The sequence below is a fragment of the Balaenoptera acutorostrata genome, chromosome 3 (genome assembly GCF_949987535.1).
Source record: "Balaenoptera acutorostrata chromosome 3, mBalAcu1.1, whole genome shotgun sequence".
Classification (NCBI taxonomy): domain Eukaryota; kingdom Metazoa; phylum Chordata; class Mammalia; order Artiodactyla; family Balaenopteridae; genus Balaenoptera; species Balaenoptera acutorostrata.
This window is the reverse complement of record NC_080066.1, coordinates 174,129,668-174,146,792: the sequence shown is the minus strand read 5'-3', so window position 1 is coordinate 174,146,792 and position 17,125 is coordinate 174,129,668. Positions and strand designations below refer to the sequence as shown.

Below are 17,125 nucleotides of genomic sequence, written 5' to 3'. Positions count from 1 at the left end.
ATAGGTCAAAAATACTATGACTTCAACACGTAATCAATATAATAAATATTGAGATGGTTTACATTCTTTTTTGGTAAAGAACACATACATCTGATTTCCAGCTATCATATCTCGATTAGGTCTAGCCATATTTGAAGGGCTCAGTAGCCACATGGAACTGGCTGCTGCTGTATGGACCAGCGCCGCCCTAGACATGTCTCGCACGTAGCATGTGCTAAGGGCTAACTCTTAGCAGAAGCATGGCTGCTGCCACCGCACCTCGTCTGGAGCAAAGCAATCGATCAGGTGAGTCATCCGGAAAACAGGCCTACATTTGGGGATAAATTAATAGAACTTTCTTTTAGCCAGTCACTTACTGGATCTCTGTATTTTAATTCACAGCTGCAAGATAAACTACACGGCTCCGACCTATGCAAATGCACAATTTACATAAACGGGGCCGCTGCCCCCATCTCATTTTCTGGTTATCCCCGTTCCGGGGTGGGGCTGGGGGGTGGGATTAGTTATCTCCCCAGATGCGGAGGGCCCTGGACCACTAACGCAGGGGAAAAGCAGGCGAGGGGGACGGTCCTTTAAAAAAGGTGCGGGGGCGGCGAAAGGAAAGCCGAGCCCTGCGCACAACAATTACGACCATGGGGAAGGGCCTCGTTTAGGGGGCCGTGGGTGCCAGAAGGGGCAACAATGGAGGCGGACGAATTCCGAGAGCCAGCAGATTCTGCCGACTCAAGCGAGCGTCCGCAACCCCCGCGCGCGGGCCCGGGATGGTGGCGAAGGTGCCGAGCGGCGGGCCGTGGAACGTCCGGGTCCCGTCCCGGCTCCGGGCCGCAAACACCGCCTGGGCCTCCGCCGCCCGCGTCCACTGTCTCCCGGCTCCTGAGTGGCTGGGGGGCCGGGATTAACCTTTCACCGCCGCGCTCTGTCCAATCACAGGCTCGCTCTCATGCCGGCGCGGGGCGAGTGGAGCGTGGGGGCGCGGAGGGGGCGGTGCGGGCGCCCGTGGTATTCTCCAAGCCGCTGTGCGCCGTTGCCGCAGGCCGTGCGCGGGCTGCGGGCGAGTAGGGCGCTGCGCAGTCTCCGCAAGCGCCGGCGGGAGGGGTCGCGGCGGAGGCGCGGCGCAGCGCGGCGCAGGCTGCTTCAGGCCCAGGTGAATGGAGTAACCTGACAGCGGGGACGAGGCGACGGCGAACGGGAGGAAATGGCGGCGGCGGTGGCGGCGCCGGGCGGCACCGGGAGGCCTGGGCTGTGACGCGCGCGCCGGAGCGGGGTCCGATGGTTCTCGAAGGCCCGCGGCGCCCCGTGCTGCAGGTGAGGCGGGCTCCCGCGGAGCCGCTTTGTGTCCGGGGCGGGGAGCGGCCCCGCCTGGCCCCGCGCCTGCCTGGGCTCCGAGGCCCGCGTGGGCGCCCGGCCCGGGGCCTGCGGTGGCGAGACTCGCGCGGGCAGATGGCGCGGCCTCGCCTGGTCCCGGGCGGCGCGGCCTGCGGGCCTGCGGGCTGGGCGTCCACGCCGCCGGGCTTTGCGCCTCCCCGACCCCAGCGCCCATCCTGAGTCGGTGCTTCCCAGGGACTTTGTGTGGTCGCCCTGGCACCGGACGGGGACGCGGGCGCCTCCGCTCCCGGAGTGGAGCGGGTCCTCGCAGCTCGCTCCCGGCCCGCGGAGAGCGGGGGTTTGACAGGTCCGGTTACGCACACGACGGTGGTACGGAGTCAGCCGCCGCGTCTCGGGAGCATCCTCGGGAGCCTGCTTGGTGGCGGTGGCCGCGCTGGGCCTCCTGGGTGGACACCTTTGAGGGGGCGGGAGGAAAGGAAGCCGGGCCGTCCGCGCTGGCAGGAAAGCGCGAGACTTCGGGGCGCGCCCGGCGAGGATTGTTCGTGTTTATTGGCAGGTGACCAGATCTGGGTCCCCAGGGACGGGTGGCCGAGGCCATCTTTAAGCCCCTCCTCTCCGGTGTTTTTGTGCCAGCACGCCTGGACTCTGCAAAGGAGGCTTTCTTCAGGGTTTTCAATCTTTGGGGAAATCAGTGTATGTTTTAAGTTTGCACGGCAGATTTTTTGTAGATTTTCCAGAAAAGCTGAGCTGCCCCATGGCTTTGCCCGCAGTACAGAACTAACAGACCACTTAATGTATCTTTAATGGCCTGAAGATTTGCAAAGACAGAGCTGAGTGGGGCTCCTTGCTGTAGAGTGTTTAGTCAGTGCTTTTGTGAAGAAAGTCATGCTTACGGGAACACGTTACTTACCCAGATGATAAGTCTATTGTTGTGACTATCACGGTTTAAAAAATATTCATCTGATTAAAAGAATATTACTTTGAAGTCTTTGCTTCTTGACGTGCTTTGGTCTTTGACTTTTCTGAATCTTCACAATCCTGATTTTCAGTTGTCTTCGTGTTGCTTCTTTTTCAAATGCAGCACACTCAGTGAATGGAAAAGGGTACAAATTAGGAGTCACTCGGAAAATACTTTTTAAAAAATGTGCTTCAATAAAAGGTTAACTCCATTGCAAATATAGTGGCGTAAACATTAAATTTTTGAAATAAAACTACGCATCTTAACCCAGAGCTCCAATAATTTATTAGAGGGTGGATGATGGTACAAGATGCTGAATGAGGCTGCTAGTGAGTAGTAATTTTAGTGTTAATATCTTTGGGAACTAGGTTGCCGTAATCAGTTTATTTTGCAAAGTGTTGTCTTTAAAGCTAGCTAGTAGCTATCTGTGGCATATGTATATTATATGTAATATATGCTGTATATACTTACATATATAATTATTTCAAAATTTTATTTTAGGACATAGTTTATAAAACTTTAAAGATTAGAAACACTACAAAGATTGCTTTTAATATGATCTTTATGAACATTTAAATGGCAGTGTTGGTTAATGGATTTACTCAAGGCATCAAAATGCTGTTTTAAGAAAAGATGTGCACATTTAATTTGGGGAGAAGAGACCTTCTTTTCCTGTAGTTATTTTAATAAGGGCTTGTTTTACTTTTTATGCTGTCATCTCATGATTAAAGGTTAAGTTCTGTCTACTGTGTTATATCTGTGGCACTGTGTATGTGTTGTAAAGTGAGGTGGTTTTGCCATTGCTGAATTTTATTGTCTTGATTTAGAAGACATTTTATTTTGATGTGGCTCATGATTCTTATTTGATAGTGATTTTGTGGTAGTATATAGTGGGTAGTACTTTTGAGTGTAGTGCTGCCTTCAAAGAAGGATGACTTTTATGGCATTGAGAGATTTATTCCCTGCCACTGTCTGATGTGTGAGATGGCTTGTTTCGTTTGAGAAAATAGGTATTTCATCAACATTCTCTCCCTTGTGACCCTAACATCCTGTGGTCATTACTTGTGGCAAAGGAGAGAAGGGAAAACATTTATTCATAAGAACTTCCTCCTTACTGTGTGCCAAGATGTTTCAGGTGCTTTTATATGTGTTCTTACTTAATCCTCACTGTGACCCTGAGACAGACTTAGTATTGTCTTATTTTACGTGCAAGGAAGCTAAGACTCAAGAGAGTTATGAATCTAGAAGTGGCAGAGCCAGGATTGAATCATGGTTTGATTTCAAAATCTTTGCATGTGGGCTGTCTTCCTTACGTTGCATTGCTGTTCCAAGTGGATTTTAGGGGAAAAACCTGTGTAACTTGCAGGTAAGTTTTTAGTTAATACTTGTTAAATGAATGGAACTCTGTCTTAAATGTTCAGGTGACCTTTGGTTATCTGAATAATTAAGATTTTTTTACCTTTGTGGTGGTAAAATATAACAAAATGTACCACTTTAACCATTTTTAAGTGTACAGTTCTGTGGCATTAATTACGTTCACATTTTTTGCCTACCATCACCACCATACATCTCCAGAACTTTTTCATCTTTCTCAACTGAAACTCTGTACCCATTAAACACTAACTCCCCATTCCACCCTCCTCCCAGGCCCAGGCAACCACCATTCTGTTTTCTGTCTGTATGAATCTGCTACTCTTGGAACCTAATTGAAGCGGAATCATACAACATTTGTCCTTTTGTGACTGGCTTGTTTCACTTAGCATAGCATCTTCCAGATCCATTCATGTTGTAGCATGTGTCAATATCCTTCCTTTTTAAGGCTGAATACTGTTTCATTCTATATGTATGCACCACATTTTGCTTATCCATTAATCCCTTGATGGACGCTCGGGTTGCTTGTACTTTTTTGGCCTTGTGAGTGATGTTGTTATGAACATAGTTATACAAATACTTGTTTGAGCCCCAGCTTCCGCTGCTTTTGGGTATACCCGGAAGTGGTCGGATTGTTTCTAGATCATCAGAACACTGGACTCAGAACTTATTGCAGTATGAGTTTTCTCAGGGTTTTTCCAGGTGGTTATACTTCCCTACAAATAGGAACTTTTTGTTAATAGAAGACTTTAATCTTTTTGAGGCCCAGGATTTACTTGTTTCTATGATCTCGGTTCCTACCAGCGTTTGGCAAGTAACTGAATTCATTCAGTTGATCCATCATGGAGCCATGTTCTGCTCTGTTGGATGCCAGAGGAAGGTACTGGTCAGGTCCCTGTTTAACTCGTGTAAATAGTAAGTTGGAGTCAAGTGATTTATCCTTGTGCTCTGCATTTTGGACACTCAAGAGTTCAGCTCATTCTCAAAGCCCGATGGATGTATATGTTTTATTATTTGTCTCCTTTGAGAAAGGATTTGAGATGGTCTTATGATAGACAGATGTTTGAGAGGACAGTGAAAATAGTGGTGAAGGTTGAGGGGTAGAGTGTGGAGGGAATTAGATGAGAAGCTCTGCGCAAGGATAATTAGCGTCTGCATGTCACTAAAGTTTTTTTTTTTTTTAATATTTTATTAGTCAAAGCAAAAGAGGAAACAGGACTAATTATAGTTGGTATTGATTAATGAAAGGAAGTATAGCAGTTAATCAGGAAAAGCAGACTTTTCTCTTGTATGATGAATAAGCATTTGAATTCTTATGTAAAATGACATTAACAATATATGGAGAAAACGTTTTACATTTTATAAATGATGGAGAAATATTTTTCACATGCCATTTTAGAGAAACTGGATAAAGGCCTCAGGCATAATGGAAAAGCTTTAGTAATGTAGGTATACATGTTCTGGTGATTTGATTCATTAGAGTTTAGTTAATTTCTCTTTCAGACGATGTCCGTCATATATCAGTTGTCTCATTCAGGCTTTTGACAGATGCTGAGTAATAATCCATTCACAATGTACTCTTTTCTGGATAGTATAGGCAGTCAGGATTTTCCAGATTCTGTCTGCCAGTCTTTAGGAATGTGTGTTGGTCTAAAAAGTAGGATTGCTTGTATGGTGGTATAGCCTTATTTTTGAGGTCCAGCTGATGAAATTGAAATTTTTGGTCATGTAAGAAGGCCTTTGTTAAAATAAATTTTGAGTACAAAATGGCTTTCCTGTTTTCCTAGAATTGTCAGTGAACTGTTGGTTCTCCTTTAATATCCAAATTTGCTATACATTTTAAGTAGGTGGCTAAGAAGATGCCACAAGAAAACATCGTCTGAGGCTGTCAGTAAGACTTACTAGAAATAGGACACGAAAGACTTGAATTTTGGCCTTACTGTTCTGATTTTTGAAGCTCATAGTGACACTGAATGTGCTGTGTTAAGGTTCATGGAATGGTAAGGATAGTAAGGGTAGAATAGAACGGCGCTGGCATGAAGAGGGTGCTCATATTTGTTGAGTGAATAAATTATTTTTATATTAGTTTTTAAAGGACTTAGAAGCTAACAGTTTTATGGAAAATAATATTGCTTGTATATTAAGGCTTTTAAAAAGATCATTACTATTCCGATTTTGGACTAATCATGCTGCCTCATTCTTCATTAGTGAGGACTTACTAGGTACATAGAGACATTGTGGATGGAGAGAAGTAAGAATTTCATAGAAGAAAATGGCTATGAAATTGGGAGTTTTCCTGGTATTGTAGGCTTTCTCATTGCTGAAGCTGGTGAACCCTGATAGCTGTTGTGGTTGTTCTTTTTCAGGTGACAGCTCAATGTGTGCAATAAAGTAAGAATTTAGAAAACACATTTGGAAATTCTTTTTTGATTAGAATATGTCAGCAAACCAGTTCAGAATTTTAAATATAATGTGCTTAAAGAACTCAGATAATGAGAGAAGGATCTCAGTTTAAGAACTGATCTTTGACATGATGTAGAAAGGTTCTTTGATTAAGGAGTTAGATCAGTAACCCTGTTTGAAGGGAAAGAGAAAGGCAGTAGACTTTGAGATATTTTGAGATTTTTTTTTGAGAGGGCGACTTTAACATGCTGAGCCCAGAGCTTCGCGTGGCCTCTCCTCTTGCCCATCCTGCTACGCTGCCATCACTCGTGGGTAGCTCTGATTAGCAGTATTTTAAGCTTTTTCCGTTTTGCAGAATTAAATATTAGTATTTTATCAAAGCATTATAAGGATGTTTAAGAGCAAGTCTTTGGTGTCAGGGAGACCAGGGTTCAAATCCTGATTCCTCCAGTTTATAGCTGAGGAGCACAGGGTGTCTGACAGCCTTTCTGAGTCAGCTCCCTCATCTGAAATCCCGTCATAATAATAGTACCTACTTCTTGAGGTTGTGAGGAAAAAATGAGTTTCTTAAACTCTTAACCCAGTTCTATCACATAATCACCATTTCATAAAATTTAGCTGATATTATTTTGCTTCAGATATGTACATTAGGGGAAATTTTGCTCTATTCTTTATGTGATTTGATGATACTGTGATTTCCCCCAGAATTAGGAATATTGAGATGTTATGCTTAGCTTTAAAATGGAAGATGAAAAAGAAAAGAGGGCTTGAGTGCAATATTTCACAGACAAGTATTCTATATGAGGATTGTCTGTATTGGATCAAATGGTTCAGCTACCTTAGTTGGGTCTCTGTAATAGTGACCAGGCATAATAGTGCCTTAAGTATTGCTAAATTTCCCTATATAACTATCATTCTTCTATTATGTATGAATAAATGCATCATCCTTGAATCTATATTTTGAAGCAGCATAAACTTTTTATATATATATATCATATGTATTTGATATAGTCCAGTGATTCTTATTCTTTGGAGACTCCTGATTTGACAAAAGATATGAATCTTATCCCCAGAAAAATGTGCATGTGCATATTCAGAATTTTATATACAGTTATAGGAGGTGCAGGGACCCCTGCTGAACCCCATCCTTACATGCTGATGTAGGCTATGTGAACACAAATAAAGACAAGTAATAGGTTAACCAAGGGTAAAAAAATTTCAGATAATTGAAGCAGACATGATTGGTGGAACGAATGAACAATGTAAAATAACGAGTGGTTAGGAAACCTGTGTTCTAGTTTGGCTTTGCTTCTAAATAACTAGATACATTAAGGGCAGGTCACCCTGGCCTTTCTAGACTTAGTTTTGGTTTTCTCACTTTTAAAATGAGAACATTTGTAAGGCTCCAGGGTATCTTATAGTCGGTAATCTTTGAAGCACCTGTACAATTCAGGGACTTCTCCATTTCAAGCTGAATCTAAACTACATGGGAGACTTGGAAAAGAGAGGCTGCATTTACTGAGCACTGAGGTTTGTATGTAGTGACTATAAGAAAGTAGGTGATGGAATTGTGAGCTGTTCTGAGCAGGAAAGGTAAGGTGAAAACCATGGGAAGTAAGGCTTGGAAAGTAGGTCAAGTGGGATTGTGCCTTGAAAGGACGGCCAGATCTTTCAGAGACAGTTGAGTGTTTTCATCTTTTATCTCTGCATCTAGTACAGCTTAGTGAATGATTGTGAATGAATGAGAGTCTGATAGGGACTGTTTAAACTCTTGATCTGATCAATATGATGAAGAGCAAGTACCCCACTGAGAGGCCTCTGGTACTATTAAAGAGGAAAAAAATGTTTGATAGGCACCTTCGTATTTTAATTTTAAAAGCTTATTATATTTTGTACGGGACTTCCCTGGCGTTTCAGTGGTTAAGATTATGCGTTCCAGTGCAGGGGGTGCGGGTTCCATCCCTGGTCGGGGAGCTAAGATCCCACATGCCTCACGTCCCAAAGGCCAAAACATAAAACAGAAGCAATGTTGTAACAAATTCAATAAAGACTTTAAAAGTGGTCCACATTAAAAAAAAAAATCTTAAAAAAAAAAGCGCTTATTATATTTGTATATAACACTACCGGGATTACCTACCTTTTCCAAGGGTCTTGTATATTGTATAGCTAAACATTAAAAAGAAAACCCTAATTTTAAAATCTTTATATGTACCTGTTACATATAATAAACTCAAGTAATTTATTTATCTTAGACCAAACATAATTTTGGTGTTCAGAGGAAAATGCAGAATTTTGTTGATTAAAAACATACGAATAAATAATAGAACAACCTATATTAGGCATTTAAATGTAGTGTGTACATTCTACTGGAGTTAAGGAAAGCTATAATTTCCAAATGCTATTAGTACTTAAAAAGAGTAATTCTGGGCTTCCTTGGTGGCGCAGTGGTTGAGAGTCTGCCTGCCAATGCAGGGGACACGGGTTCGAGCCCTGGTCTGGGAAGATCCCACATGCCGCGGAGCAAATAGGCCTGTGAGCCACAATTACTGAGCCTGCGCGTCTGGAGCCTGTGCTCCGCAACAAGAGAGGCCGCGATGGTGAGAGGCCTGCGCACCGCGATGAAGAGTGGCCCCCACTTGCCACAACTAGAGAAAGCCCTCGCACAGAAATGAAGACCCAACACAGCCAAATAAATAAATAAATAAAATTAAAAAAAAAAAAAAGTAATTCTTTATTGCTTATATAATACATGGACTTTAGTTTCCAACCCTTCTTCAATAAAATATGTGAAATGAAGCATTGTCAAAGGGTGCTTTCTTTTGGGGATAATTTGTAAAAAAAAGTTTTGTTGACATATGACAGAATTCTGAAGGAGAATATTTATTGTTATTATTTAAAATCAATCTTTGTACATCTCTAGCTTTTCTGTTGCTGAACATTAGGAGAATTCCAGGAAGTTTTTTTACATATGAATTGGGTCCATATTTTGGCCAGGAGTAGGGAAATAAATAATTTTCCTAAGGCCTCTTTAGCATGCACACGCTTATACATGTGGACATGCACGCATCTACCCACACATACATGTACACATGCAAAGCATACACTTATACATACATATATACATGTATGAAATCTGTGTCTTACCTCAGCAGCAAATGCTCTGGCAAAATGCTTACCTGTGTTTTCTATATTGAGTGAAGAAAAAGTTACATGGTACATTGTAGTTTCTATAATATTCATTTATCTAGTTTATTTCACTATGCCTGAACCTCCTTTATAATAATCTGTCTTAAGGTAGCACTTAATTCATTTCACTAGAGAAAGAAGTCATTATGTAGTTTCTGTGTCAAGCAGTAAATCACTTTTAGTCTTCAGCTAAATGTAATAAAGGTACTGAAAAAAATGGTGAGATATATAGTCTGTTATGGTATTTATTGAGCACCTAGACTAGAAAGGCCAAGAGAAATATCCGTAGTCAGGGCTGATTTCAGTTGCTAAGGCTTTATAATTAAAGCAATATTTACTTATATGTGTTTATGCAGATTCAGTTAAAAGTAAAATATTCAGTGGGCATCTGTTAATCTTAAAATGGGTCCATTCTTTTTCAACCCCCTGAGGAGATCAAAAGGAACATATCCAGATACATATTTTGACCGGCAGATGAGTGTAAATAGACACTTCCTTTGAGACCATAGTGTTTTGTATATTGTGGAAATAAAAATAGGAACCAGACAAAATTTTAAGCAGAATTCTATCTCTCCCATTCATTAGTCAAATGGCCTTGGGCAAGTTATTTCAAATCCCTTTAAAATGGAGATGACAACTTGTCTTAGTGTTGCTTTGTGGATTAAACCAGATAATAGAATATAAGTGCTCAATAAAGGTAAATTTTCTCCCTTTCCTTCTTTACTCTGGGAGCTTTTGATATTTCATACTTGCCATGGTATATGAAGAATTTTTACACGTTGTATTAAGGATTGTTTACTTCTCTTTTAAAATAAACTTTAAGTGAAATCAGTTTCAATTGATATACAGGAAAGTGCATATATCGCAGGGGCACACAAAGTGAACGTACCGGTAACCAGTGCCCAGATCAAGGAACAGGTATGACCTGTGTTTTATAAGGTCTTCTCAATGCCCCCTCCCAGCCACTTCCCTCTCTCCCCTCCAGCCCCCACCAAAAAGAGTAAACACCATTCTGACTTAATTACTTTTCCTTATTTTTAATTTTATGTAGTGAAATTATATGGTAAGGTTTTGTGTTTGGCTTTTTTACTTAATATTTTAAGTGTGTGAGATTCATTCTGTGTTGCATCATTGAGTTATAGCACTTAGTTATGTGATATGTCAGCATTTACTTATCTGTTATATTGTTGATGGAGATTTGGCTTGTTTTCAGCTTTGGCTATCATGAATAGCGCAGTTCTGAACATTCTCGTGCATGTCTTTTGGAGAATATTTGTGCATATTTCAGTTGGGCATACACTTAGGAATGGAGTTACTGGGGGGTACCTGTATATTCAGCCGTAGCAGACACTTCCAGTGTACAGTGCTGCCAGTAGTGTGTGAAAGTTCTCTAAGCTCCACGTTCTCCCCATCATTTGATGCTGTCTGTCTTCATTTTAGCTCTTCTGATGGGTGTGTGGTGGTAGCTCTCGGTGGTTTAATTTGTATTACTCTAACTGCTGATGAAGTTTATTGACCATTTTGGTATCCTGTGCTTTGAAGACCTTTGCCTGCTCTGTGTTTGCTTGTCTGCCTTTTTCTTATTGCTTTGTAGCAGTTGATTATATATCTCCTGTTCTGGCTTGGCTTTTCACTCTCTTAATCAGTTCACTTTCTAAACAGAAGTTCTTAATTTTAGTGTAGTCCAGCTTGTTAATTTCTTTCCTTATAATAAATTTTTGCTCACCCCAAGAACAGGAAAATATTCTTCTATTTTTTTCTAATAACTTTATTTTACTTTATACATTTAGATATCCAGCTGGCATTGATTTTGTGTATGATGTGAGGCAGGAGTCAAGATACACTTTTTCCACCTAGATACATAATTAACTAGCTTTTATTTGAAAAGACCATCTTTTTTCCCTACTGTGCTACAGTATTGTTTTTGCCATTAATTAAGTAACCTTATGGGTGTGGGTCTGTTTTTACATTCTGTTGTGTTGCATTGTCTGTTCTTGTGCCAGTACCCGTGCTGTTTTAATAAACTGATTGGTTTTTATTTATTTATTTATTTATTTATTTATTTATTTATTGGCTGTGTTGGGTCTTCGTTTCTGTGCGAGGGCTTTCTCTAGTTGTGGCAAGCGGGTCCACTCTTCATCGCGGTGCACGGGCCTCTCACTATCGTGGCCTCTCTTGTTGCAGAGCACAGGCTCCAGACGCGCAGGCTCAGTAGTTGTGGCTCACAGGCCTAGTTGCTCTGCGGCATGTGGGATCTTCCCAGACCAGGGCTCGAACCCGTGTCCCCTGCATTAGCAGGCAGATTCTCAACCACTGTGCCACCAGGGAAGCCCCAAACTGATTGATTTTTGAATATTAAGCCATCCTTGCATTCCTCTGATAAACCATAGCTGTTCACGATGCATTATCCTTTGTATATATTTCTGAATTCAATTTGTTAATATTTTATTTAGTGTTTTTACATTTTTTGTTTGAGAGACAGGTCTATAATTTTACTTTCCTGTAATGTACTCAGGTTTTGGTGTCAAGTTCATGCTGGTCTCATGTAAAGAGTTGGGAAGTATTCCTTCTTATTTCTGTCCTCCTGAAGAGTGTGTCTTTGAGATTGGGGTTATTCTTTAAATGTTTTGAAGAATTTACTAGTGAAGACATCTGGGCTTGGAGTATTTCATAATCAGTTTTCAATTCAATTTCTTTAAAAGCTATAGCCTTCTTCACATTTTCTCTTTCTTAGATGTTAATTTTGGTAAATTGTATTTTTCAAGGAATTTGTCCGTATCATCCAAAGTATTCTCCAGAGTAAGATATAATTGATATTAAAACATAACCAGATAAAACTTTGCTCTACGTGGAAAAAATTGCAACTTTTTAAGAGAGTCATTTAATGATTTAATATTAAAAAAAATACTCTTTGTTGTGGTGTATGGAAGAATAGAAGTGTTTAATGTCACTGAAATTAGGTTTTTTATGTCCTTAGAATTTAGGCACAAGTATGATTTATATGGACAAATTTAGTTCCCTGAAAACTAACAGAGTTAGTTTCATGAAAATGATATTCAAAAGCTGTCGGTATGTGACATCTGTAATTAGATTGGAAGCTTAATTTTTAATCTTTGGCCAAAGTTCACTCTGGATAAATTTGACTAATGAATTATAATTTAACATATTCTTTGTTGGTCTTGGAAGGATTGTTTCTAAGTGATAGTAAACAAAAATAAGTAGTTAAGGTATGAAACAGTAGTATTTTAAAAACTTTCCGGGAGGTGGGGGGCAATCAATATTCAAATGGCCTCTACCTAAGAGTTGCCTATTAGTGGTGAGAATTGTCAGCCTTTCTTCATTTATTCAGATAGATCCTGCTTGTGCCTGGTACTCGGATTGGTTCTGGACATATGGATTATATATATTACATTACTGTCTTTTAACGGATACTGTTAACTTTGTGAAAATGTGACACTGGAGCTGAGACTTGAAGATCGAGGAGCAGATGGCCAGGGGATGGTGTGTGCGAAGGCTCTGGGGTAGGAAAGAGCTTGGGGGAGGGCCTAAGGCCCTGTGACTAGTGGGAGACGGGGGAGTTACCCAGCCGCAGTCAGGGAGAGGGAGAGGCAGGGTCACACGTAGTAAGGGTTTTAGATTTTATCCTAAGTGCAAGGGGAACTCATTGAAGGTTTTGAGCTGTCTTGCTGTCCTGGTTTGATTCATCACGTTCCTCGTACCCTGAGTCACCTGGAGCTTTACGCTCCATGAGTACTCTACTTTTGATTTTAATCCCTTTGTTTTTTTTCTGGGACTGATGCTTGTCGGTAGTCCTTGGCAAGAGGTTGAGTTTGGCAAATGACAGCTACTTCTTCTGCTCTTAGTGTTGGATACTGTGTCTCAGTCACATTGTCTATTTGCCATTCAGACAGTTTACTTATTGAGTAGGCCCCTTAGAGGTTCCAGACTTTATCTTTGCAATCATGTGTAAGCAGATATATATGGGGTATCCTGGTGGCTTTGCTCGTGTTCAAACAATGTAGGATTAAAAGCACTAGCTTGCAGGATACGGTAGCCGCCAGTTTTGTCCTTTGGTCCAATGTGGGTACTTGCCTGTTTTTTTAAAGAGGACTCTAAAAATTCTGGAAGGTGGGACCAGTTACAGTTTTTGGTTCTTGCTCTACTTCCCATTCTCAGTAGTCCCAAAATTTGTGAACCATGTAGCATACTCTTAACTGACCCTCAAGGAGAGGCTCTGAGAGTCTTTTTGAGCATGGTTCCCGCAGTCTCTCACCTCTTCTCCCCAATATGTGCAATTCCTTTTTCCACAACAAACATCTTACCTATTTTTTTTTAGTGATTTGCATAGTTGACTTAAGCTAATGAGTTAAATGTATGTGTTGTGGATTATGTAGGGGAGAAAGAGGAGCCAAGGGGCTGCCATCTGTGTAGGTCCCATTATAGAAATGAGGCTGCGAGTGAGAGGTGAGGTCATTTGCCCGCAGTCTTAGAGCTAACGGTTCATTCACCACTCTGACTTTGGAGCCTACTTCCTTTCCTCTCTTATCTGGATTCTTTCTATAATATATGTATATTGGGTTTAATTGTAACATAATTGAGTGAAATAAGAGTTGTTACCTTAGGAGACTGCGTTTATGTTGATGCTGCTTCTCTTTCTTGAAGCATCTCTGGAATTCCTGTAAGAATGGTTGTGTGAGGGGGTGTTTTTTAAATTGTATTTAGCAGTAGCAGATCTTCATCTTTCTTTTTAGATTAATTGAATTTTTGGAATTTTTGGAGAAGTTCCTTTGAGAGGCAAGTGCGGATCTCCAAGTGGAAATGTGCTGTAGGCAGTCGGGGATAGTGCATTGGAGCTAGAGATGGGGTGACCAGCCATCTTGGTTCTTCCGTGGTTGGACTAGGTGGGTGGGTGGTTCCTGGGACAAGGGATTTCAGTGCAGCAACAGGGACAGCTCCAGCCAAACCTGTATTCATAGAGGCAACGATCGTAACCAGGAAAAGGAATGTCCCCTGTGAAGGAAAGAGTAAAGTTCAGGAGTCTCTTACTTTGTTGTGTTCAGATGTTCTTGTCTATGGGCCTTGATAGAGAGTCATTCTTAGGCTGAGATTAAGTAGGTGACAACCCTTGGTGTATGCTGAGACTAAAAAGGCCCACAGGATGAGATTCTAATCCCTTTAGAGCTGTGTATAAGGCCCTTGATGGTCTCGCCCCTGCTTATCCTACCACTTTCATGGTCTTGCTGTTCTCCTGTGGGACACGGTGCTGCAGCACACAGCTTGTAACCCCCTCAACTCGACTTGCCTGGTTTCTGTTTAAATGCTGCTTCACATGCTGTCTCCTCATCCCCATGAGGTCCTTTGTTATCTTCTCCCTAACCAGTGCTATTACTACACATTCTTCAAAACTGAGCTCAAGTTCTCACATTCTCCAGAATACAAGTTTGCATTAGGGATGTCTTGCTTAATAGATACATGTTGAATGAAGGAACAAATAATTTAAGGGGCAGGAGGTGCAATGAGAGTTTTTTAAGTGGGGAAAATCACTTTAAATATCACTTTTTGTACTACTCATCTGTGGAAACTGTGGTACACTCGTCGTGGAGTTACAGGGAAAGCAGAGAGCATGAGTGGTTGCACGTGTCTGTGGTGTACGCTCTGCCTCTCACCCGGAACTTTGATATGTTTGCTTCCTGACTCAACATTGACTGAGCGTCCATCCATAATCATCATACGTTTCTTAGGCTCATTTTGTCTCAGAACTGACCTCTCTTTAGTAGTGAAATGTTCACATTGTAGCATCTTAAAGCAGCTTGACATAGAGAATTGTGGGCCCTTTTCCCTCATGGATGTTTCTTATGTGTTGTAAAAGGTAGAATTGGGTAACATTCTAGCACTTGTTGAACAATATTTTTGAGTGAAGTACAGAAACTTGGAATCAAACATTAACCTTAAAACTCACCTTGAAAGCTAGTGATGTATTAAATATTTACCTTTCTGAAAACAAAATTGCAAAGTGAGGGTCATTATAGGTAACTTGAAGGGCAGGGGCGGGTATCTATGCCATTTTGATGTGTTGGAATGTTGTCTTTTTAAGAAGCATTCCAAGTAAGTGGGCCATTGGCTGGCAGCCTAGAGTTACTTTCTATATGGAGATTTGGGTGGATGGAATTTGTTAAAATGGTATTTGACCTGTATTCAACTTCAATTTTGGACAAATCTCATTTTAGGCATAATTACATTGAAATGTAAATATAATATGTTTATGTTACAGATTTTAGAGAAATGCAGAAATTTGTTTGGTTCATAGAGTAGTGCAGGAAAAGAAGGCTGGTGAATTTGTGGTTTAAGTTATAGAAACTGGGGTAAATTTTACCACATTCAGTGGCTTAAGGGAGTTTTTTCCCCCAATACTTAAGACAGAGTCATATATCTTTATTGTCTTCATCCTCAGTTTAAGAGTGTGTTTAATTCTGAAAGTAATAAAGTGTTCAAATTCTAGGGGATTTTAAAATGCAGAAAAGTTTTAAGGAGAAAGAAATTACTTATGGTAGTAATCCCAGCCTCAATTTTGGGTGGAATTTTCTTTCCCTCCATTCCTCCCTTCCTCCCTTTCTTCTTTTCTTTAGTTTTTAACTTGAGGACACAATCAGATCTTGCTGTAAATAAAAGATTTTTCATTGAATCCCATAACATAAGCATTTTTGTTTATTATAAACTGTCATCATTTTAATAGCTCAGTTGAACTGTAGTTCATATAAAGTGAGCCATCCATGTTTTACCAAACCATTCCCTCATTCATTGTTAGACATTTAGAGTTTTTTGGGGAGGTGGGAGGGACATGTTTTGCTATTATAAATGGTAATGCTGAAGGGTGCATATCTGAATGTAGTTTGTGTTAATGTAAGCTAGATTTATATGCAAGGATTTCTAATTAATAATGACAGATATGACAAAAGTGAAAATGGAAATATTTCTCTTGTGCTGTGTATTTAACTACCTAAGACTAAAAATTCCAGTGTTTAAATTCTTGAAATTATTATTCCTTTTCTCTTTGGTCTGTCACTCTTTGGTTTGACCTTAGTCTTTTCATAATCTATATTCACCAAATAATAGTTGATAAATCCTTGAAATATTTATTTTATGTACAATGGGTATTTTGGATATTTCTTATCTTTTTGTTTTCTCTTTTCTTGCATTTTATATTTTCAAAACTTGTCTGATGATGATGATGATGACGACGGTTACTTGCCCAGCTGTGTACCATTTCATTGCCTAAGAAACAGTTCAGTCATGTTTGCAGTGATGTCTGGGGAGCCAAACAGAAGTAGCACGTAGTATTTTTTGGTTTTTGCTTTTAAAGAGAACTAGTGGACACAAAGGTGTTTAATTTTATTTTACATTATATACCATGTTTTGTGATTTAAATTTGTATGATTTTCATTGTACTGTAAATTCATAATGACTAGGTAGTTTGGAGTTTGTGGTTTTTCAGGTTCATCTGATTAAAAATACTGTATAAAATCTTGTATAGTACTTTAACTTTGTATGAGAATACTTTTTTTATATTGAATCTTAGGATTGATACAACATTTTAGGTTCTTTAAGGAGTTCCTTAAAGTCTTAAGAATTGTATGACAACAGTGGTTGTAGATAGAGATGGTAGTGTGGTTTCTTTAAAACTACCGTATATTGAACATTTTCTGTGCAAGCACTTTTGCTCTACCAAGGTTAATATGCGTTAAATTACTTAATCCTCGTAATAGGTGCTCTATTTTATAGGCAAGGAAACAACCTTAGAGAGAGGTAGTGGAGTCTGATAAACCTTGGTCTTCCTGACACTGGACTCTGCTAGCATTCAGATTATTTTAAATGAAAGATACT

The 17,125-nt window shown here is 40.4% G+C and overlaps 1 protein-coding gene across 6 annotated transcripts in view; it reads left to right on the top strand.

Annotated features, from left to right (window-relative positions):
• The first annotated feature begins 561 nt into the window (after positions 1 to 561).
• Positions 562 to 17,125, top strand: part of DICER1 (dicer 1, ribonuclease III) — a 68,292-nt gene continuing 51,728 nt past the window's right edge. For 4 of the 6 annotated variants that reach the window (XM_057542597.1, XM_057542593.1, XM_057542596.1 and 1 more), the window contains exon 1: positions 562 to 1,305. In XM_057542597.1, the coding sequence (XP_057398580.1) occupies positions 1,270 to 1,305 (36 nt within the window). In that variant the 5' untranslated portion in view covers positions 562 to 1,269. The remainder of the gene's footprint in view (positions 1,306 to 17,125) is intronic. The other 2 variants (XM_057542595.1, XM_057542594.1) reach the window with 1 other exon arrangement.